The sequence below is a fragment of the Struthio camelus genome, chromosome 2 (genome assembly GCF_040807025.1).
Source record: "Struthio camelus isolate bStrCam1 chromosome 2, bStrCam1.hap1, whole genome shotgun sequence".
In the NCBI taxonomy this organism is placed as follows: Eukaryota; Metazoa; Chordata; class Aves; order Struthioniformes; family Struthionidae; genus Struthio; species Struthio camelus.
Window position 1 is genome coordinate 149,293,010 of NC_090943.1, and position 22,848 is coordinate 149,315,857.

Consider the following 22,848-nt stretch of genomic DNA (forward strand, 5'->3'; position numbering starts at 1 on the left):
CTGCAGATAATGGCCAGGACCAGTTTCCCTCCTAGATACTGAATAGGAGATGATAAGTAAAATGAAGTAGTAAGTCAGGGGAGACTTTGCAAGTGAGATATCGGAAGTGACAGAAAAAAACAAACTGCACAAGAGAGTACTTGCATGGTCAGACCATGGCAGCACTGTGGACAGGAATTTGTTAAAAGGCAGAAAATTAATATCACAATAAGGTTTTGGTGCTAGAAGTGGGAGAGCTGTAACCTCCTTGATCCCCACTGTGCTCTGGGAAAAAAAAAAACTATTTGCATTCTTCACAAATAAACAGGGATATATCAAAGAAACTACTGGTCCTATTGCCAGTTTCTCCTCCTAACCTTTAAGATTCAAAATTTTAGGTCAAAAGGTGATGTTATTCCACCTAAGTATAGAAAACCTGAAGTAAAGAGGGGCTCTATATCACAGCATGTCCTAGTAAGTCAGAAGAGACGTAGGCATCATTAGGTTGCTCAAGGCAAGTGGCATTCATAAAATAGCTTCTCACAGGCACTGATCCAAAGGCCTTTTGAAATTAATGGGAGTCTTTCTTCTGACTTCAGTGGGATTAGGATGAGGCCTCTCCTCTGTCCCACCAAGGCTCCCTTACTACTAATAAGTAACATATTTAAAGAATCCATCCTGAACAGACGGTCAACTTGCATCATGGAAAAGCTTCTTTCAGAAGCTCTCTTCCAAGGCTGATGTAATGCCTAAGAAAAGGGTTGATGTAGTAGATGTGTATTATACGTAAACACAGGAATGCATCTACTGAAATGTAAACTCAAAGAAGAGAAAGTCTGTTACAGGTCTCACAGGATGTTTCCAGCACTTCAAGAGTTAATAATTTTCTATAAATTTGCATGAAACTCACTTTGACCTTTTGACAAAGAAGTCATTCTTGTAGAAAAATCAGCAACTAAAGCAGCTTTGACTTACTGCACTCTTTTTTCTTATGTTGGATTCAAGGCGCTTGCACTAATAAAAGGTGACTTCTTTCACTTCTCCTCCTTCCTGCAGAATATCCCCCAGCTACATGGAAATTTTTGCAAACTGTGGTGATACTTGCATTCTAGCAATTCATACTGGGAAAAAAAAAAAGAAAGTAGAAGTAATGAGAAGAGTTACTGTTTGTAAAACAGTACAGTGTATCAGCAGCAAACAAGGAAGAAGAGCCATCCGGAGAGGTCTGCACATAAGATTGAGAAAAATAACACAGATCTGCTGGAGAAAATTACAGTGAAGTGCTAAGTTACTACCACAGAAATAGTCCGGTTTGAAAATGAGTTGGAAAGGGATACAATCACACTAGTAGCAAGAAATTATTCTAGAGCAGAAGATTCTTGTACTGATTAATAAAGAATGTCTTGAAGCAGGAGGACACAGGACTGTGCTTTGCTCTCTGGAATTGAAACATCTGCTTCTGGAGCATGGTTGGAAATATGCATTGACAGGGCTGTAATTTCTCTTAAAGAAGATCAAGAAAAGCCACACCTGACTGCCGTTAGATCAACATGACCATACAACATTTCCATAAGTATTTCAGCAAAAAAATAAATGGGCAGCATTACTTCACTATGTGGTGGTGGCAATGACTATACCATTTCAACAGTTCCAACTCACTTATACCTACATATACGCTTTTTTTCTTTATGGAAAGCATTGTTGTATATCATGACTGTAAACACTTTAGGAACGTGGATGAAAGTTCTGGTTTATAAAGCTAATTGAGAGTTGGGCAATAGCTGGTGACGTTCCTCTGGGCAGACACGGGACAGCATGTACCTGCTGTGCAATGGACACACTCCCTACTCCTTACTCAGGTGGTTGCTTCCCTTTTAGCTTCTGCAGGTAGGAAGCAATAGTTGTCTTCTAGCATGCACTTTCACGATAGGGAAGACCCCTCCCTATCTTTTTTGCCTAAATCCTTGTGTCATATAAGAAATCAGGCAGAAAGATATCAGCCATTTTACTTCAGTTGTTCACTTATATTCCTACTAGCTAGAAAATTGCCGTGCCTAAATAAGATCCATTTGTTTGTTTGTTTGTTTTACTAAGTAACATAGACAACTTTGCTTTTTGAGGATTACATTTGTATATTGCTAATTATCTTTTCCATGAGTAGACCAGCTAAAGTTTGCATGGAAAAACAAACAAAAGGATGTCATTAAAATGGGTTCCAGAACCTTTCAAAGGATTCCCAGTGGTCTTTCCTAATTAAAACTGAATGAGAAAACAAACATGCTTGCAATTTGCTAGAATAATATTGCGTATTTATGAATTTTGTCAACCTGGGCCATATGTGAATAAATGAAGCTGGTGGGGTTGAGTTTTAGATCATAATCAAGCAATGTAAGCTGCTTGGATTGAATTAATTTTATAAAGTATAGTACAAGCATTTATCTTACAAATCCTTACTTACATGAGCTTGTTCACTCCTTGAGAAATACCTGCATAAGAATTTCACAGTGTCCCCATTACTGGAACAGGTGAGCTTCTAATGTATAAACTGATGTGAGTCAGGCATAACTTTGCTTTGGGACAATCGCCTGCTCTTAATGCTACTATGCACACTTCTAATCTATGTAAGGAAAGTGGGAAGAAGCAGTTTTTTTTTTTAATTTAATATATATTTATTTCTATTTGAACATCAGGATAGACTAGTTGGTAGCACTAAAACGCTAGAGACAAGTGACTGACTGTGAGGATGGCTGCAGAAACATTACACCTCTCGTACAAAACTATTGGCTTCATTTGGCTTACCCAAGTGATATGTTTAGACTAGCTGTAGATAGGGTGTGCAACCAACAAACAGTTTAAAATACATATCCAGTAGAAAAAAAAAATCCCTACATATAAATACTCACATAAACATCCCAAATTCTAGCAAGTCAATGAAGAATTTAGGCAATAATGAACGGCAGGAGCAGAATGCAGGATCCCCTGGCGTGCACTGGATGTCCATACAGCTCATGGGTTGGAGTGAAGTATCTGCAGAAATACCCAGAATGCCCCTATTCAGAGGCAGACAATAAAAAGCAAGGTGGAGGAAGGGGATTACAATTCTGAGGATCTGACAGAATTAATTCAGAGCTGCCAGCAGGTGTTTCAATCTCTAGAGGACCCAAAGCTACGAATCCTTCTCAGAAGAGGTACCTACAATGCTTCTTTCAAAGAGTGGAAAAAGATCCACTCTTTACTTTCAGAGTGGCACCTGCCTTTAACCTATGTGGCTGGTGATGACAAGGCTCCTCCAGGAAGCAGGAGACCTGAGCTAGAGAGCTGCTCCTCCCAGGAGGACTCAATAACTGCTAAAGGAGGGGCAGGTGGGAGAGACAGGGACACAATCTCTCCTTCTGTTGAAACTGCATATGAGTTCAGGAGTGGATCTGAGAGACATGGGACTGAGGAGTGAGAAGACTTGCGGAAAATATGATGGCTTTGATAAGGGCATCTGACAAGGATGAGGGAACACCATGGCTCCTTCTTCTAAGATTATAACTCTTGCTTATGTTAGCAGTCACAGATAAGATGCAGAAACGGTCCTGGGAGTGATGAGGAGAAGAAGGCAGCCCTGATGGCACTTGGTACGTAGTCCTTGGCCATTATTAATGCATATATTCTGAGTCTTCTGGAATGGGTCCTTTAGTGAACTTGGCACCACTCTACCTAATTTCTCTATCCCAATCTGGCTGTAGGAAAGCCCTATACCTATCATCTTGGGCTGAGAGTACCTCAGCATGCGGAATAAAAGCTCTAGATGGAAATAAGCAGGAAGTGTAAGTACTAAATTAGTTTTGGACTAGATACCTCCAGTTTGCCTAAATCCATTAGTGAATATAGCCCTCAAGGACAAATCTTGTTCCAGCTTCTGCTCTGACAAAGCCCCCCTCAATTCCAGTGGGCCTGGGAAAGGACAATATCAATTGTCCAACCTTGGCTGGAGAAATAGCTGGGCTGTAACAGTGTATTTCATTATAAATCTCAGTGTGCTAATACAGGGGAGGGAGGAGGCACTAGTGAGCACAAGGACATCAGGTTTTAAAATGATTGCGAGACACCACTGTGCTATGTCTCTTCTGCAAGTATATTAGCCCATCCTGTGCAGCCTGCTTCCCAGGGAAGCCTCTGTCGCTGTCTCTGAAGCTCTCCGTGGCACAGACCAGGCCAGTAACAAAGATGGAGACACCTGCATTCCCTTGGCATTGTGCAGGCCTTTCAGCAGCAGCAGGCAATTGCTTTAATGCTGCCAGTGGTGGCAGGCCTTCATTCCAAAGAGGTGATGATTATAGACGCATTCAGCTTTCTGAGCGCATGCAGATGGACATGGGAGCCCAAAATGAAGCTGCCTCTCAGTCAGGTAAAGCTTGTCTGTGTTGCAGATGAACAAGGACAAAAAGGTATCTCCTGATTGCTGCACATGCCTTTCTGCACCTTGCTTTTTCAAAAGCTACTGTAAGCAGGTTTTAAAGTAAGTGCTTTTAAAATACAAAACACCAAAACAAGCCCTCTGTTGAGGTGAAAACATTCCACTCTTCACACATCTCTCCTCTTCCCTAGAATAAGATGAAAGAAAGAACCAACTACATATGACAGACATTACTTTGCACAGGCTTAGCTCTACAAAGGTGCTTAGGACTGGTGATACTGTCTGTTCAATGTTGTTTTTTAGGTACTCGTAGGTTTTACTTAGGTAAAAAGGAGCTGTCACAGTTTTTTGTATATTATCTATTATAAAAAATAAAGGAGGATCAGGAATTGGATCTAATTCTTTTGCAATTCAGACCTTAATCTGTCACTTCCAGTGTCAGCATCAGCAGAAGATGACTGTCTAGATGTTCTGTTATTCAGATATTCAGAGCAATCTGCAGCTCTTCATGTCCTCCCATAAACAGTGCTATGCTCTCACCAAGAAACAAGGGCCTATGTATATGAGAGGAAGTAACTGCTAGATTAGCAGTTAACTGGAATGGTTGTCACTTTTTGCTCTGCTTCCACTTAAATCAGCACTGCAGACAATTAGTGACACTAAGAAGTCCACAGTCAGATATACCACCTATTGTCACTGCTTCCTTTTCTAGCATATAGTTTTCTAGTCATGAATGCTAAGCAAATTATGTAGCAGTAAGTTTCCTTCCACAGAACACTGTTATCTATACAAATTATCTTTACCATTGGGACTGCTGCTACTTTGATCTGTCGCCACTGTGTGAACTACCACAGCTTATCGAAAAGAATCAAAACTTCTTCTCTGTACTTGCGAAACTTCCCAAGGGCCCATACACAAGCAACTACAGCTAATGTTCATCCTTTCTGGGCTCTGGTCTCCAGCCGGAGCCCAGCTGCTCGTTGCAGGCTGAGCAGATGCTGCCCCCTGCCTGGCTTCCCGTTTCTTGTCCCCAGCTGAGCTCAAATAAAAGAAAAGGAAATTTTTTTTTTTGCCTCTCCTTGTATGCTGACAACCTCAGGTGTATCACAGGAGGAACTTCAACATTAAACTAGGAGTGCAAGAGAGGAAAAAAAAAAAAGTATTTCTTCAGGAAAGCAATCTTCATAGATGCCAGATAGCCATTGTCAGTAAACAGTTACCCAAATTGCTTAGCATCATTTGAAAAGGAAGAAGAAGGACCTAACTTCATGTTACAGCAAAGCAGTAACTAACTTGAGATTACCCCAGACCTTTTAGTGCTGCAGTAGAAGGACTTTATGAGACTTTATTCATTTTTTGCTTATGCTGTTTTGCATCACAACCTTGCCAAATGTCCTGCAATATTCATTACTAGAGTCTGCAGCTTGTGGAAGAAACCATACCCAAGGCAGACGAGCTGCAGTGCAGTTCCTCCACCACTTGGCTCCTTTCAGCTAAAACAGTCCGCATTGGAAATGCCGCTGGTTTCCTTCCAGGGGCTGCTAAATTTCCAAAAGGCATGAGGCCTCTTTTCCAAAAACTCAAATCAAAGTCATTCTTACATGATATCGACAGACATTGGATACTCATGAGTGTTTGTATACGGAGAGCTTCAGAGACAGCAACAGAGGCTGCCCTGGGAAGCAGGCTGCATGGGATGGGCTAATGTACTTGCAGAAGAGACACATTTTAGCTTTTCTACATAAAATAACATATTTTTCTATAAAAAATGATTCTGTATTAGTGAACTCTGCTAGGAGTGTCAGGGTACTCCAGAATAAAAGCTTCCCCACATGAGGCCCGTTCCTGTGTTTAGTTGAAAGGATTTCTAGGGCATGCTGTGATTATTTATCTCTAAGGTAATCAAATCTACTCTGAGCATCCCAACCGGTATATGTTCTAAGTAGATTATTTAACCTTCATCTTTTTAAACTGTTTCTTCAAGGATTCTAGCAGTTGCCTTTACTAATTTTGAATATTTTCCATTTAAAAAAAAGAGAGTAGGTATTACCGTTTGCAGTGCAGCACTCTGATTGCGCTGATTGCTACTGGTAGCATTGAGGATTTATTCTGCAGTGGCAACCCATAGCTCCTTTAATGACCTGAGCCAATTTTATTAGGCATGGCCCAAACATTGCCCCAAACTCTCTCCCTAAGAAATTTATTTAACAAAATTCTATGGGCATTAGCAATGTTAGCTAACGCACAATAAGCATTTACATGGGGTATCTTTTAAATGCTTCCTTCAATAAACAGGAGGAGGCCAGTGACCAGCTCTACAGTCGCTGCTACCTGTAGCCACCATGCTCTCAGGTTTCTTCACACTTGCACATTAGTTTGCAGAACTGGGTGTCTCTGCTAGAAACTGCAATTTCAGCCCCTACATGGACAAAAGTTGAGGATAGGAGAAGGAGAAGAGATGCATTAGAAATTTGAAGGACTGGGAGATATGCATCCACTTCTTTAAGCAGTTAGAAAGAGTAGGAAAACATTTTATTTAGGTACAGGGCGGGTGAAATCCTGACACTATCAAAGTGAATGGCATTTTGTCATTGTCTTCACTAATGACTCAAGATTTGACCTACTGTCCTCAGTTGAAAATATATAATTATCCCATTTTATAAGCAGGACAGGTTTGTCCACATTCATGCAGCAGAGTGATCAATTAGAAGCAAGTTGAAAATTATTTTCACATCCATAAAAAGTGTTGAAATTTCTAAACAAAAATATCAATCCAAAAAAAGAACAAAATTCAGAATCGCAAGCATGCTTACACTCTGGAAACGTGTAAAAGAAAAACCTTAGATTAGATGTTTCAGTTTTTTATTGTCAGGATCAAACATTTGGTTTCAAATTGGCTTCAATTTTTCTGTAAATCTAGATTTCAAAATGAGACTGTTTAAAAACCTCACTCAGAAAAGTCAAAATAGAATATTTAAACAAGTTTAAGGCATTTTTCAAAGAGGTTTTAAACATATTAAAATTGTCCTTTTCTAATAGTTTGTGAAATTGGCACTTTCAGTGCAAAATAATTATACTGATGAATTTCTGAATAGCTCCACATGTAACGCAATCTGCTTTTCACTATGATAAGTTTCAAGTAGAGCTTAAAATTAGTAGTTCTGCTGGTAGGGTTAGACTGTTTACTTAACAAACCCTAAGAAGATCTCTGTCAGAATGGTGGGTAGCCAGCTTAGCGGTTTGTTTCTGGATGGCCATTTTTTTCCTTGACTTGCTGGTCTTTGGACTCTTATCCTATCGCTTCTAATAGGGTGGATGAATCACCCGCTGCACCTGGCTGCTCGTGCACCATTGACCCACGCAGGCCCGACTGTCATGTGTACATAATAGCCCATTTGGATAGGGATAGTAAGTACATCTCAGAACATCTCAGAAAATGTTGGGTCCCCTATTTTCTTAACACCTTGCTGTATAACAGCTCTTCCCACAGGAGCTAAGAACATCATTCTCCAGGACTTTAGGAGATCAAGTGGGTTCCAGGACAAATCTGCAGAAGCTGGTGATGATGGTCACACTGAGTGCAGAGCATGTAAGGTTTTCACATTGGGCTGTCACTTCACCCTTACCAGCATAGCTTTCAAATACTGATAGGGGATATGAGGAAACCACTGAGAAAAAGAACTAAATCCCCAAAGCATCTCCACAGTAGTGAAGAGCCTGCTCAGTATCTATGCAATCCTTACATGCTGCTGAGATACAGCAGGGCAGGTACTGCACATATCTGTGCCAATCAGGTCTGAATTGAGAGGAAGACGTGAGAGGCGATTGGGTCTGCTGACTCTTTACAAAAAGCTGTGACAGATTATAGAGGAAGAATGGATCCAATTGACTAAAAGGTGGCTAAACACGAGGAAGAATGGCAGTTTGACTTTACAGAAGCCTATAGGTGAGGATAAACCTTTTAAAAACTGTTTAAATTAGATTTGTCTAAGCACATGGTTTATCTAAGTGCCAAACACTTAAAAAAACAGGTCAACATGGTGGGAAACACCAACCCTTGTATTACCCTTTTAACATTATAATAGTATTATTTTAAAACTTCTGGAAACAAGCAGCCCTTCAGATAAATCATAAGAAAACATTCTTTCTTATTAAATAAGGAAGGTATCTTCAGTAATAACGGTATCTGCAGAACATCCACTTCAATGACAATAACAAATGTCCAAGTGTCAAAATAGCACCAAGGCAACAATGGTGAACTGATTTTTTCATACTCCAGGCTTGAGCCAAGCCACATTACACTAATGAAAACTGACAGTAGGTTAGGTGGAACAATGTGAATCACAATATAACATCTATATTAAATACATAGTTGAAAATAGAACAAAAACTTCTCCAGAAAACTCTTCCATTTACGAGTGCTAATTTTAAATTATTCAGGCTATCTTTGTGTCACACCACATTAGTGTACCAAGCAAGTGCTTTGTTTTGGATATAAAATGTACTCGTTGAAAAAGATTTCCTATTCCAAAACTTGTAATGTTCATTTTGGCATATCTTTAGCTCTTCTCTCACCAGTTACTTTTTGTGATACCTTGTATTATTCTTTGATGTTTACTTTATTTTGCTTCACTGCATTTTTTCCCTGTGGAACTATTTGCACCATAGATAAAGAAAATGGTTTTGGAGATTGACATCTGTCTATTTTAGCTACAAAATGTATTGGGATTTCCCTATGATAAATTGAAGATTAAATTAGAATTTATTTTGAACATTTCATAAGTCTAGAGGGATTGAAGAACTGGAGCGATCAATCCTTTCAATACCTATGAGAACTACTGCCTGTCTAAGCGGCCAAGAAGGAGAGGAGGAGAGAGAAAAAGAGAACAAAACGGAGACCTCACCCATAAGGATGCAGGCCTTGATCCTAACAAAATGATAATATTTATATTCAATATTGAGTAATGAGGTTTCCAGTAATTCCCTCCAGAAAAATGGTTTTAAGCATAGTGAAGAGTCCATCTTTTTAAGGGCATTTGTCTGTTTAAGTAAACAGTGCAAAGGCCGGTTAATGGAAGGAGGGACTTGAAAAGGGATATGGCTGCTCAGTGTCTGCCATTTAAGGGAAATGTTTTCTGAGCACAAAACATTGTATTTGCTGCTCTATGAAAAGGAAACATTTGAAAATTCCAGTTTAAACCAAGGAAAATGCCTGGAGACAAAACCCTATATTTTAACATTCTTTGATGTCAGCTGAAAAGCAAAGACAAAGCAATCTGAAGCTATAAAGTTGAAGTGAATCTAGAGAGATACATTCTTGACATATGAGTCATTTGATTTGTGCCAGCCGGAGCACATACACACTCATACTTGTGAGCTGGGTATGCTTTTCCAAATAGCCCCTGCTAGCAGCATTTAGTTGGGCCAAACTTTATGACAAATGTGAGAAATAACAAACAAAAATGAAGTTCAGATGTGGCTTTCAAGCAGTTACATGGAGTAAATTCAAAGACTGTCAATATGTGCCCTTAAAAATTCAAAGCAGCGTTCAATGATGCAATAAGGTTATCCAGTAATTTCAATAGCTCAGCCCCTATCCATTCCTTCCAAGAGCTGAAGATCTGAAGGGTGGCTTACTGGGCATCATGCAAACAAATGTATTTTTTGTTTCACACAATGATGATGCACCTTTCATCTCCACAGAGAGGCTGAGTTTAGACTATATCTCTTTTCAGAAAGTACACAAACACAGCACAAATACTGCCAGTAAAAGGAAATCAGGAGGTTACTACACAGCAGTCTCTCCCTGGCACTACATTTAGCACCTCGTGTGGGTATAACTAAAAGCTGTAGTACCTCAGGTACACGTATGATAATTGTTAATACATAATGAGTTTTTTAGTAATACAAAAATTAACAAAATTAAGGTTTAGAAAAATTCAGGATGGGCTGGTTTATTTCAAAGTTTGTAAACTTGCACGTAATGCTGAATTTTCCAGAGTTTCCAATCCTGAGATAATTGAATCTCCTTGGCTACAACGGTCTTATCTTTCAGAGCCAGGCATGACTGTCAGATGAACAACCTGGAACCTGCCAATTAAAACCTGAAAAAAAAGAACCTACCAAGTTCTCTACTAGCATTCTGGCAGGCAGTGAGGATACTGTCAGTAAAACAAGCCAATCATTTGCCTTCCTTATCTGCCTCCTATGAGCTATTCAGAAGAAGCCTGACTTTCACTGAACAAATATAGCAACATAAGAATTTTCAGATAGCCCAGGTCAGAAGTCTGTTCAGTACAAAAAACTAGGATAACTATCAGTATCTGATTTATCAGAAGCATTGACAGTGCCTATGACCAACTGCAGCCTGCTCAGTAAATTCCATTTCAAAATTCAGCCTCTAGTTACTGTTGGGGAGCAGGATCACTTTCTAGGCTGAAAACTTGAATTATAGACACTGCAATTCACCTGTGAAAGTCTGACTGCATGTAGCATCTGCAGTTCTGTTCTTTTCAGGAAGATGAAAGAATTAATGTCGCATAAATGACAGGATTGTGCTCTCATAAAATATAGGAATATTAATGCAGAACAGAGACTCTACAGAGAAAACTTATATTAAAAGAAAAGAACATCTATGCATGCCTGGTTTACAGAGTGACTGTCTGCTCTCTGCACGGAAAGATGGGCTGGCTGGTAAAATGTAATGCTTATCTATTCATACATCAAGTACCTCTACTCTAAATCAGCTCTATCGCAGCATATATCTACAAAATTCTTTGTCTTTTTATTCCATTTACACTTGGTTAGACTAGTATATTCTACTGTTGAGGAATAGTACACATTTCTACTTCGAGGAGCCCTCGGAAGGCAGCAGCAGGCACCAGAAGCGGAGCAGAAGCGCGCACAACGTTGCTGTTGGGCAGCAAGAGCTGAGCTTGGAGCACGAGGCCCTGGAGAAACAGCCCGCTGTGTTGCCTGCCCGATCCTCCAGCGGCGCTCCACCCCAGTCCTCCTCCAGGCACTCCCTGGAGACCTGCTTCCCTGCTTCCCACGGCCCCTCCCTCATCCACCCGGGACCTGCTGCCCTTCCCTCTCCCTGCTTGCGGGCCGCAAGAACCATCTGAGCAGTCACCAGCAGTCCTCTTGCGTGCCGAACCGGGGTTCGGCAGCCTTCGGAGCCCCCCCAAGGCCATCGTGGGCGTGGAGCAAGGACGATTTGCCTGCTTGCAAGTGCTTTCAGTCTAAACAGCAGGGCAGGCTGAGGAGAACGAAGGAGAAGCTTCAGGCTTGCGCCTCTGAGCCAAGAAGCCACACACCCTGCAAGGAGAGGAAACCTTCTGCGTTCCTGTTAGGAACAGCTAAACCTGCCGCGGGTGTGGGAGTGGGGAAAAGGAAAAAAAAAAAGAAGACGACGACGAGGAGGCATGAAAGAAGAGGCATGAAGGAAAAGGGAAGAGAAGAGGGAAGGAAAAGGGAAACCAAAAAGGGAAAGGGAAGGGAAGACAAAGGAAAGCAGGCAGGACAGCAGGAAGGACAAAAGGAAAGCCAAATGTAAGGAGAAAAGGAAAGAAAAGGCAAAAGAAGAATAAGCAGAAAGAAAAGAAAGGCAAGAAAAAGAGAAGGCAGGAAAAAAGAAGAAAAGAAAAGAGAACAAAAGACAAGAGAAGACAAGACGAGAAGACACGACAAGACAAGAGAAGAAAAAGGAAAGAAAGACGAGAAGAGAAGAGTGGGAAGGAGAATGGGAAAAAGTAAAAGACTGGAGGAAGAAAGAGAAGAAGAATGGAAATGAAAGGCAAAAAGGAAACATGGGAAAGGAGGAGGAAAAGGAAAGAAAGTGGAAAGAAAAATCAGGAGAGAAAAGTAAGAAAAGAAAGAAGGGAAAGCAAAGGAGAGTAAAAAAGGAAGAAAGGAAAGGCAAGAAGAAAGAAGGGAAGGAAAAAGAAAGGAAAAAGACAAAATTGGGAAAGACTGCCGAGGACGGAGAAGGGAAAGAAAAGGAAAGTAAAACCAAGAAAGGGAAAAGGAAAGGGAAAAGGGAGAAAATGGGAAGTACCCCCAAAAGGAAGGAGAAAAGGTTAGGAAAAAAAAACCCGGAGAGAAAAACGGAGAGAAAAAAGGGGAAAGGAAAAGAGAGGATGAAAAGGGGGAAGCGAAGAGGAAAGAAGGAAAGGGAAGAGGAGGAAGCAAAGGAAAGAGAGAGAGGGAAAGGGAAGCAAGGAAGGAAAGAAGCAGCCCTTAATCACGCTGACACCATGGCAAAACCTGCAGGACAGAGGAAAGAAGAAAAGGACAAAAAGAGCGAAAGAAGGCAAGAAGAAAGGAAAGAGCAAGGGAAGGAGGAAGAAGGAAAGGAAAACAAGAAAGTGGAAAGGGCTTTAAGAAGGAAGAAGAGAAAGAGGGAAAGAAAGAAAGGGAAGAAAACAAGGAAGGGAAAAGGGAAGAAGGCAAGAGAAGAAAAGAAGGAAGTGAAGCAGCCAGGCACAAAAGAAGGAAAGAAGGAAGGAAGGAACAGAAGGCCTGGAGCGAGGAAAGCGAGCAAGGAAAAGGGAAGGAAGGCAGGAAAAACAAGGAAGGAAAGGAGAAACCCTTGGCGGCATGCTTGTCACCTGGTCACAAGGGGACAGCCTGCAAGGAAAGGTGGTGGCTGCCTGTTTGAAAGAGCCAAACCTGCCGCCGGTCACTTCAGAAAGGCACGGGAAAAAAGGGAAGGCACGGAAGAAGAAAGCGAGCAAAGGAAAGGAGAGGAGAAAAGGAGAGAAGAAATGCGGAAGGAAAAGGAAAGGAGAGAGGCAGAGAACAACAGGGAGAGACAGCAGAATCCAACAGAGCCCAGGACAGGCAAGCTCAAGGGAAGGGCAGGCGGCAAGGAAAGCAAGACAAGGCAGCAAAAGCGAAAAGAAAGCGAAACAAAGAAACCAAGAAGCAAGCAAACAGAAAGACGAAAGGAGGCACGTGCAAGAAAAACGGGAAGAGAAACAGGGAGGGGAAAAAAGGCAAGGGCAAAGGGAACGCGAAGAGGGAAGGGGAAATGGGAAGGCAGGAAGAAGGAAAGCCGAACAAGGAGAGCCAAGCAAGACAGTAGAAGGGCATGAAGACAGGCCCGAGAAGCAAGGAGAGAAACACTCGGCAAAGACAGAAAGGAAAGAAATGAGGAAAGGTCAGAAATGAGGAGAGAAATGCAAGGGGAGAAAAAAGGGGAGAAGACAGGAAGAAAAGAGGAAAGAAAAGGGAAGAAAGAGGCCTAAGAAAAGGGGAGAGAAGAAAGGACGGGAAGACAAGAGGAAAAGGAAAGGATAAGGGAAAAGAAGAGGGAAAGAAAGGTGTTGGGCAAAGGAAAGTGAGGAGGGAAGAAAAGAAAGGAAGGCAAGAAGGAAGGAGGAAACACTGGAAAGAGAAGGAGGAAAGGACAAAGGAAAGAAACCCAGACAGAGAAAGGGAAGGGACGACAAATAAGGAGAGGAAGGGAAAGAGAAGCAGGGAAGGAGAAGGAGGAGAAGAAGGCAAGGAGGAGCGACAGAAGGACAGACGGGAAGAAGGGAGGAAAGTGAAGAAGGAAGAAACAAGGAAAGCGAGGCGAGGAAAGAGAACGAAAGGGAAACCAGAAAGGCAACATCGCAGGGAGCAAGCCAAGGAAGAGCAGAAAGGGTGGAAAAGGGGAAGGGAAGGAGAAAAGGAAGAAAAGAGGGAAGTGGGAAAGGAATTCCTTAAGGAGCGGAGAGAGAAGAAAAGAGAAGGAAACCAAAACCAAGGAAAGGAAAGCAAAGGAAGAAGGAAGAAAGAAAGGAAGAGGAGGAAAGCAGAGAAAGAGGAAGAAAGAAAGAGAAAGGAGGAAGAAAGAAAGACCAATAAGGAAAGGAAAGGCAAGAGGAGGGCCAAATGAAAAGGAAGGCAGAAAGCAGGCAAGAAAGCAGGCACTGTGTTTGGACGCGTTGGAAGTTGTCTTTGGTTAGCACTGAGCTGCCCGCTTAGGGCTCAGGGGAGCCTTGGGGCAGGAGCGGGGGCGCCGCGCCTCCGTGACAATAAAGCACTTTTGTGCAGCGCTAGTTGCCTGCTCCGTGCCTCTCTTTGAAGCGCTCCGGCACGCCACGTCTTGCAGTCCCTGTTGCCACGCGGCAGGTGCGGCAGGTGTGTCTGAATGCCCTGGCAGAGCTACGCAGCAGGAGGGCAAGGGACTGAGCAGCGGCCTCGCTGCTCTTGCTGTTGTCAGAGGCTGCAAGCGAGGTTTGGGGAAGAAAAGCCTCTCTCTGCTCTGCTCTGTCCTTGGGCAGCCTCTTGTAAGGCACTTGCAAGAGGGGAAAGGGAAGGAAGAGAGGTGGCCATAAGCCAGGGCAGCTCCACCCCTTGGTCAGGAACAAGCGGTAGGGGGAAGGAGTTGCTTAAAGGCGTGGCCCGGCCCCGCTCCGCTTGCCCTTGCCCTGCCTCCAGTCCGAGAAGCACCACGCTTCAACAAGACCCAAACGTAGGCAGACCCCACAAGAGCTTGACTTCCTCAACTACAGAGGCACAGAACCTTTGTCTTCCTCCCTCTCTTTCCTTGCACGCTTGCCCTGTCAGGCCGCAGTCTCTTTTCACGACAAGCCCCTTCACCCGCGTGACACCTCTTCCACACACACGCTTTAGGAGGCCTCCAAAGAGGAGAAGGACGCAGAAAGCAGAGGGCTTTGCTTTAGCGCTCCGTGTTCTGCCTGCAGCTCGGAAAACTGCTTCACCAAGCTCCCAGGGCACCCGACCACAGGCAAGGCTCCAGCCCAGCCCTCCTGGCCTCCGGGGCTAAGGCACTTGAACCACTGTCGCCAACAAGGCCCTTATCGGAGGGCCTGGCTCAAAGCTGCCTTTGGCCGCCTAGCCAGGAAGACCAGATGCCCTTTTACAGCTGCCTCAGCGGCAGCTGCCTTTTGGCGCGAGAGCCAAGTGATGTCAGCCAGGCTCCTCTGATCCTTGGCTTACTCCACTAGGAGGATTGCACCACCTGCTTCACACTTCACCCCTTTTTGGAAGAGAGTTTCTGGAAGACGCTCGAAACGCACAAGCACGAGGAAAGCAGAAGACGCCAGCACTGCGCTGGCAGACAGTGCTGGAAGTCCGGCTCTTGGGGCAGCTGGAAGGAAGCTCCTTGTGCCTGCCTCCTGCTGGGGCTTTAAATCACGCCATGCCCGCTGGTCTTCCCAACGGGATGCAGCTGCCCTGGGGAGGCACCACGGTTGCGCTGCAAAGGAGAAAATCTTTGCTCCGGCATTGCCCAGCTCAGCTTGCCCAGCACAGCGCCCAGGCTTTGCACACCGTGGCCTCTCTCATTTTCGAGCATTGGCAAGAGCCAGCCGAAGAACAACGGCCTTCACAGACTGGCAGAATGGTGGAGGTTGGAAGGGACCGTCACAGATCATCTGGACCAACCGCCCTGCTCAAGCAGGGTCAGCTGGAGCAGGCCGCCCAGGACCGTGCCCAGACGGCTTTCCAGTTTCTCCAAGCATGGAGACTACGTGCTACCTCTTGGGGCACCGCTGAAAAGAGTCTGGCTCCATCTTTACAGCCTCCCTTCAGCTCTTCAGGCCCATGGAGAAGATCCCCCCCTCTCAGGCTTCTCTTCCCCGGCCTGCACAGGCCCAGCTCTCTCAGCCTTGCCTCATCTGAGAGATGCTCCAGGGCCTGCCTCCTCTTTGGAGCCCTTTGCTGCACTCCTAAGCACTCCAGGAGCTCCCAGCAAAGCTCCGCTGGGGTACGATGGTGCGCCAGACCATTGCTGCAAAAGGCATCTGGCAGCACTTTGTAAAACGTCGCGCCAGAAAAGATGCCTCCATTTCACGGCCAGATTTCTGAAACCCTAGAGCTGAGCGGTGGCAGCCCACCTTATGCAGTTTGGAGCGCGCCTTGTAACCCAAAGAACGTTTGCCCAAATGCAGATCCCCCCCGGTACGTCAAGAGGGATTTGGCAGGGGAGGTGAGTTGCAGCTGAAAGGCCAGAGGCTCAGGTGCTGTCAAATGGCTGAGGTGCATGGACATCAGTGGAGCTTCACTGCTTTACACTTCTGGACCTGATTCATAAGCCCCAATCCCTTGCCTGAGTGCAGAGGAAGCGTGCAACTTGGAGTCTAGCCCCGGTTCTTGAGCGGGCACAGACCCTCCTGCTTGCCCCTCCAAAGCAGGAGTCCTCCTGGGCCAGCAACTACAGCGCATGTTGCAGCCGTGCCAGGGAGACTCCCCTTTGCACCCCTGGCGCTGCCCGGCGGCCTGGCTGGCGCATCACAATGTGTTGCGGTGGCACCACGTAGCCTTGGCCACCAGCGCCCGTCTCTTCACCAGTGCGGCGCTGTGCCAGCGTGGGGCAGCAGGGAGACGCAGTTTCCCAGCCCAGTGGCACTGCTTGGCACAGGGACACTGCTCCCAGCCTTGCTCAGGCTTGGCCGGTGCCTGCCGCTGCTCGGCACAGGGCACGGCCGCGCTGCGGCCGTCTGCCCCGGCCGTGGCGCCATGGGACAGGCCAACTGCTGCCGTGCCCGGGGCGCTCCTGGCCCTGCTCCTGACGTGCAGGGACCGTCCGGAGCCCCCGGCCACGCGGCTCCTGGTGCCCGCCTCGGGCTCGTGGGCAGGGGAGCCTCCCGGCCCCCGGCGCCGCTCGGCGCCTTTGTGTCGCGCAGGAGCCCCCAGCTCCTGCTCAGCGACCGTGCGCAGGTGACCCGGCACCAGCGCACGCGGGACAGGCACCTCCTGCTCTTTGCCGATGCCGTCGCCATCGCCAGCTTCAAGTAAGCAAGACAACCCCAGCCATCCTTCCCCCCACCACTGCCTCTGCCACCAGCCCCCGGGCACTGCTCCTCCCCGGAGCGCCTCCCGCCAGAGCAGAAAGGGCCTCCTTGGGGCTGCCTGCCCAGCACCGGGCAACAGCTCTCCATCCTGCCAAAGAGTGCTTGCCCAAGCCTCCAGGATCCAAAAGGCCCATGCAGGCCTCCCAGAAGGAGGCCTTCCTCCTGTCCTCCCTCCCTAGGGGGAGGCAACGCGGGCATGCCCTTTGCTCCTGACCACGACCCGTGCTCCACACGGCCTGCAGTTGCCTGCATGGCTGTCCCTACGCTGCGGGGAGCGACACACTTTCCCTTGCATTCAGGGCGGTGGAAGAGGAAAGGGGCAGGCTCCTGCCTTTGCCGTCCTCATGCGCAGCCCCCGACCAAACGCCTCCTGCCCGAGGCTCGGGGTGGCCGCCCCAAGGCTCTGCCCCCGGGCTAGGCCTCTGTCCTGCAGCACTGCGGGGGCTGCCCCCACCACACCACCTCCAAGGCGCTGCCTGCTCTTCCTCCCGGCAGATGGGGCTCCACCTTCCTGCTCAAGCACCGCGTGCCTCTCAGCGAGCTCTGGGTGCTGTGCGGGAAGGACGAGGCGGTGTGCGGGCGGGCAGAGGAGGAGGAGGAGGAGGAGGAGGAGGAGGAGGAGGTTTTTGGCCTGAAATGCGCCAACTCCCTCATCCTCGTGTGGCCCAGCGACCTGTGCGTGGTCACTTTCCGGTGAGTCTAGGGCACATGTCCAGGGCCGGGGGGGGCGTGCAGGGAAAGGGCAGGTCCTCTCCGGGCTTGCTGGGGCTCAGCTCAGGCAGCGGGGAGAGAAAGCACAGGCCCTGCTCGCGTTTCCCTCGCCCCCACCGGCAGCTCCAGGTGTGCGCGCCCCCCGCCCCCACCACGTCCCTGCAGCTCTGCTCAGCCCAGGGACGCGGCGGGGGGACACCGACGGGGGGCTTGGGTGCATGGCGGTGTGGAGCGGTGCCAAGCGGGCGAGATGTGCCTGGGGGCCTGTGCCTCAGCAGGGGAGGAGGAGGAGCGGGCGCTGAGGCTGTTTCTCCTTCTGGCGGCAGGTCGCAGGAGGTCAAGGAGCTGTGGCTCCAGGCGATGCTCAGGTGAGCCCTGCCGGGGCTGCAGCCTGCCGGCGCTGGGCGTCCCGGCTGCAGGCGGTGGAGAGCTCCCGGGGGAGCTGCCCACAGCCGGGCAGCAGTGGAGGTGGGGGAAAGGGACAGCCCCTGCGCGGGGCCCCTGCTGGGCTGAGCGGCAGGAGCAGCTTGGCCTTGAGAGGGCACATGGGCAGCAGCGGCGGGGAGCTGTCACCGCGGCTCCTTGCTTGCCTGGACGGGGAGCCTGAGCTGCCCCTTCCCCTTCCCCCACGGCAGAGGCCCGCAGGCCGCAGGGCCGGGGCGTTGCGGAGCGCTGCTGCCAGCCGGCGCTGCCGGAAGGTCTGCTGTGCCCGGGTGGGGTGGAGGTGCGGGGCTGGTGCCCGGGGCGCGAGCAGAGAGGGCTGGCTGTGACCGAGCTCTGCCTTTGTCGCTGCCCCGTGCCCAGGCAAAGGCCAGGAGCCCAGCCGACCCGGCTCACCCGCCTGACCTCCCTCCGGCTCCTTGTGAAGGGCGTTGGCTTCTACGGTCCCGTAAGTGTGGCGGGGCTTTCCGCTCTGCCCCGAGTGCCACGGGGCTTTTGGGAAGAGCCCCCGCGAGCAGCTGCTCACCTTGGCTCTTTGCTCTCTTGCCTAGTCGGTGTCGCTGAGTGCCCGGACCGTCGAGGCGCTGATTTCGGCGGAGGTGAGCAGGGGCTGCCTCTGGCCCGGCCCTTGCCGGCTGCTGGCGGGAGGTACCTGAGTGTCGGGAGGGAAGGTGGCAGGGGCCCGAGCCCTCCAGACACCGGCCGCTGCCCCACGGGGAAGCCTGGGAGGAGCTGCCCAGTGCCGGGGGCAGTGCGGGAGGGCAGCCTGTGCCCCGGGCCGTGTTTGGGCACCTGGTGCCTTCTCGGCACCCTCTCGGCACCCTGCAGCGACTCGCTGGCAGCCCTTGCTGCTGCGGGGCGGCTCTGTAACCTGGACCCGTTTCTTGCAGGCTGGCACCACCCAGGGCCCTGTCTTGGTCCCATCACCTCCTGAAGAGGGACTTTGCTGCGGGCCTGGTGAGTTTAAAAGAGCAACCGAGGATCTGCCTTCTCCCATGGCGCTCGACGGCGGCTCTAAAGCACGAGCCCCTGCTGCCCCGCCGGCCAGCACCTTGGCCATGCCAAAACCCTCTTCAGTCGGCAGCACACGGCACTGCACGCAGACACCTCTCCTCCTGCTTTTGGAGCCTGACTTTTGCTTTCGTCTGGCTTGCAGCTGATGGGCCTCGCAAGAGGAAGACGTTGCTGCCCTGGCCGTTTGCTCGCAGGCACACCTCGGCCAACGGGGGCTGCCCAGGGCAGCCGCAGGCTGGCCTCAGGAGCCCTCTCTTTGGGCAGCCTCTGGCAAGGCTTTGCGCGGAAGAGGAGAGCCTGCCCCAGCCGGTCCAGGTAAGCCAGCCTGGCCGTGCAGCAGGTATGCTGCTCCCAGCTTCTCGCGCGAGGCAGCGTGCGCAGTGCTTGGGCCGTGACTCTCAGCAGACAGGGCATGTGGGGCTTTGCCCTGGCCGCTCCCTTCTCACCGGCAAGGCCTGAAGCTCCCGTCCCCTCCCTTCCCGGGCCTTTCTGCAGCCGAGGAACGCTTCTGCCACCGCTGCTTGCTTTTTCCTGCAGGATCTCCTGGCCATATTGTACAGGGAAGGACCTGCCAGCGAGGGCATATTCCGCAAAGCTGCCAATGAGAGGGCCCGCAGGGACCTGAAGGAGGCCCTCAACCAAGGAGGGCCCGTGGAGCTGGAAAGCAAGCCCGTGCACCTCCTGGCAGTCGTCTTGAAGGTGAATTCTTCTGCCTTGCAGCTGTGCGAGTACTTTGCGAGCCGGCATGGGCCCACTCGAGGGCCTAGATGGGCCCGGGGGGGCTCAGAGCTGCAACCCGCGGGAAGGCAAACCACATGTTGTCAGGCTGGGGAAAGCTTGGCAGCTGTGGTTTCCACCTGGTTTGCAGTGTGCCTTCTTGTGCCACCGATTTCCTGCCTGCCCCAGGCAAACGCACTTGCTCCTGCTCGCCAGCACCCTCCTCAGGGAGGAAGAGGGAGATTTGGGGGTAGACTCAAGGCTGATAGGCACCAGGGCCTGCTGCTGCCCTCAGACAAGTGCGGGCAAGCACGCCACTGCTCTGCCAGTGGCCACGAGCGCCTTGGAGAGCAGGTAGCTCAAAGCAAGCTGCCTCGTCGGGAGCCCGAGGGCCGGGGATGCTCCGCCTGGGCTCAGGGCTGATGGCCAAAGCCTCACCTCTGTGTCTTGGCCTTGCAGGACTTCCTCCGCAGCATCCCCTCCACACTGCTGTCAGCGGCCCTGTATGAGAAGTGGATGCTGGCTCTGGACAAGCCAAGCAGGGAGGAAAAAATTGCAGAATTGAGAGAGTAAGTGCGGTAGGCAGTGCCTGCCTTCGGCAGTGCCTGGGAGAGCCTCCCGCAACATCTCCTGACAACCTCGCCTCTGTTCACGCTGTGGACGACTGAAAAGCAGGGAGGGTGCTGAAACGCCTGCCTTTTGGGCAAGATCTTGCCACTCCAGACCTTGTAGTTCAGCAGCTGCTCAGCTGCCGTTGGGGGGTTCTCAAGCGGCCTTGTGTAAAGTAGTGAAAGGAAGCAGAGGCGTTGCTCTCTTTGGAGGACGCGCCATTTGTGGGAGGAAACTTGAGACGTGCGCCCAGCAAGAGGCAGCGGCCACTGCCCCCTGAAGTCACGGCACCTTCTGTTTGTGTTCCCGTAGGGTGGCGGACCAGCTGCCCCGGCCACATGTCCTCTTGCTCAAGCCTTTGCTTGCTGTACTCCACCGCATCAGCCAGAGCGCACACACCAACAGGATGGACTCCAGCAATCTTGCCATCTGCCTTGGGCCCAGCCTGCTCAGCCCAGGCACGGAGAGCACGCTGCCGCTGCAAGTGCAGATGGAGATGAACAGCAAGGTATGTTGGACTCCCCAGGTAGCTCCCCACTTTGGGGCACGGCCACCCGTCGCACGGCCATTGCAAAAGCTAAATGCAGCCGCATTTAGCTGGGGAGCATGCGGGGCACCCCTCAGCTGGGCTATCCACAGTGTGACAAGCAAATCTCTTCCTGGAGCTGCAGCCCCAGAGCTGCACAGCTTTTGGCACACGAACGTCCGTCAGGAGCAGGCAAGCCTGTGGAGCGCGTTCTCAGCCCTTTGCCCTGACGTCCATGCTTTTCTGTGTGCAGGTGACGGTGCTGGTGGCGTTCCTCATTGACAACTGCACAGCAGTGTTTGGCGAGGACATGGCCTTTCCCGGCAGCCCCGCTGCCGACGAGTCCCCCGAGCACACCGGCAGCTCCACAGGTAGGAGGCCGCACTGAGGACGGGCACTGGCCAGGGCTGCTGGTTCCAGTTCTGCAGCTGGCTCTCGGAAGAGGCCTGTGGCAAGGCAGAGGGGTGCAGAGGGTCCCGTAGCTCATGGCAGTGCTTTTGTGCTGCAAGCCTTTCCCGAAGCTGAGACAGACCGTGCTAACTCCACAAAAGTGCTAACCACCTGTAGAGCTGCTCTGCTCTTCACAGTGCTGCTCCCTATGGACTAGAACTGCGCTCTGCCCGTGCACAATATCGCCCCCGGGGCTCCTTGTGTCTCCTGAACCGCCCCTCACGTCCATAGGTGCTAAGGTTGCAGCTTGCCGGCTGCTGCGGCTGCGTGGTGCCACCGGGAAAGCCCCCCTTTCCCTTCAGAGGGCCCCTCACAACTAGCTAACAGGCTCTTTCTGCCCACAGCACACCCAGCTGCTGCTCAAGAAGATGCTGCTGCCCACCACAGCCCAGAGCCTGCAGCTGGCTGCAGCCCCCCAACCTCTGAGGCGCAGCAGCCCAGCGGCAGAAGCCCCAGTGGGAGCGGGGCATATGCAACATGCCTCTCCGCCCCTCCACTGCTGCCTCCTTGGGAAAAGGATCTCCGCCGGATGGCCAGGAGCTCCTCAGAGCCAGCCCTGTCCTTCCAGAAGCCCTCGGAAGGCAGCAGCAGGCACCAGAAGCGGAGCAGAAGCGCGCACAACGTTGCTGTTGGGCAGCAAGAGCTGAGCTTGGAGCACGAGGCCCTGGAGAAACAGCCCGCTGTGTTGCCTGCCCGATCCTCCAGCGGCGCTCCACCCCAGTCCTCCTCCAGGCACTCCCTGGAGACCTGCTTCCCTGCTTCCCACGGCCCCTCCCTCATCCACCCGGGACCTGCTGCCCTTCCCTCTCCCTGCTTGCGGGCCGCAAGAACCATCTGAGCAGTCACCAGCAGTCCTCTTGCGTGCCGAACCGGGGTTCGGCAGCCTTCGGAGCCCCCCCAAGGCCATCGTGGGCGTGGAGCAAGGACGATTTGCCTGCTTGCAAGTGCTTTCAGTCTAAACAGCAGGGCAGGCTGAGGAGAACGAAGGAGAAGCTTCAGGCTTGCGCCTCTGAGCCAAGAAGCCACACACCCTGCAAGGAGAGGAAACCTTCTGCGTTCCTGTTAGGAACAGCTAAACCTGCCGCGGGTGTGGGAGTGGGGAAAAGGAAAAAAAAAAAGAAGACGACGACGAGGAGGCATGAAAGAAGAGGCATGAAGGAAAAGGGAAGAGAAGAGGGAAGGAAAAGGGA

General features: G+C 49.9%; 1 protein-coding gene across 1 annotated transcript; it reads left to right on the top strand.

Annotated features, from left to right (window-relative positions):
* The first annotated feature begins 16,855 nt into the window (after positions 1 to 16,855).
* On the top strand, positions 16,856 to 22,496 carry LOC138066141 (T-cell activation Rho GTPase-activating protein-like). The gene is made up of 12 exons (XM_068933762.1): positions 16,856 to 17,130; positions 17,686 to 17,883; positions 18,228 to 18,269; positions 18,706 to 18,790; positions 18,894 to 18,941; positions 19,233 to 19,299; positions 19,499 to 19,671; positions 19,894 to 20,055; positions 20,533 to 20,642; positions 20,995 to 21,190; positions 21,462 to 21,579; positions 22,003 to 22,496. Exons 1-12 carry the CDS (start codon positions 16,856 to 16,858, stop codon positions 22,494 to 22,496), a joined length of 1,968 nt encoding a protein of 655 aa, XP_068789863.1.
* The last annotated feature ends 352 nt before the right edge of the window (positions 22,497 to 22,848 follow it).

Excerpts from the sequence above, each read along its gene's own strand:
- LOC138066141 (XM_068933762.1), top strand. The coding sequence starts at position 16,856 with ATGGGACAGGCCAACTGCTGCCGTGCCCGGGGCGCTCCTGGCCCTGCT. Across the intron at positions 18,942-19,232 it reads AGGCGCTGATTTCGGCGGAG|GCTGGCACCACCCAGGGCCC; the intron begins GTGAGCAGGGGC and ends CGTTTCTTGCAG. Across the intron at positions 21,580-22,002 it reads GCACACCGGCAGCTCCACAG|CACACCCAGCTGCTGCTCAA; the intron begins GTAGGAGGCCGC and ends TTCTGCCCACAG.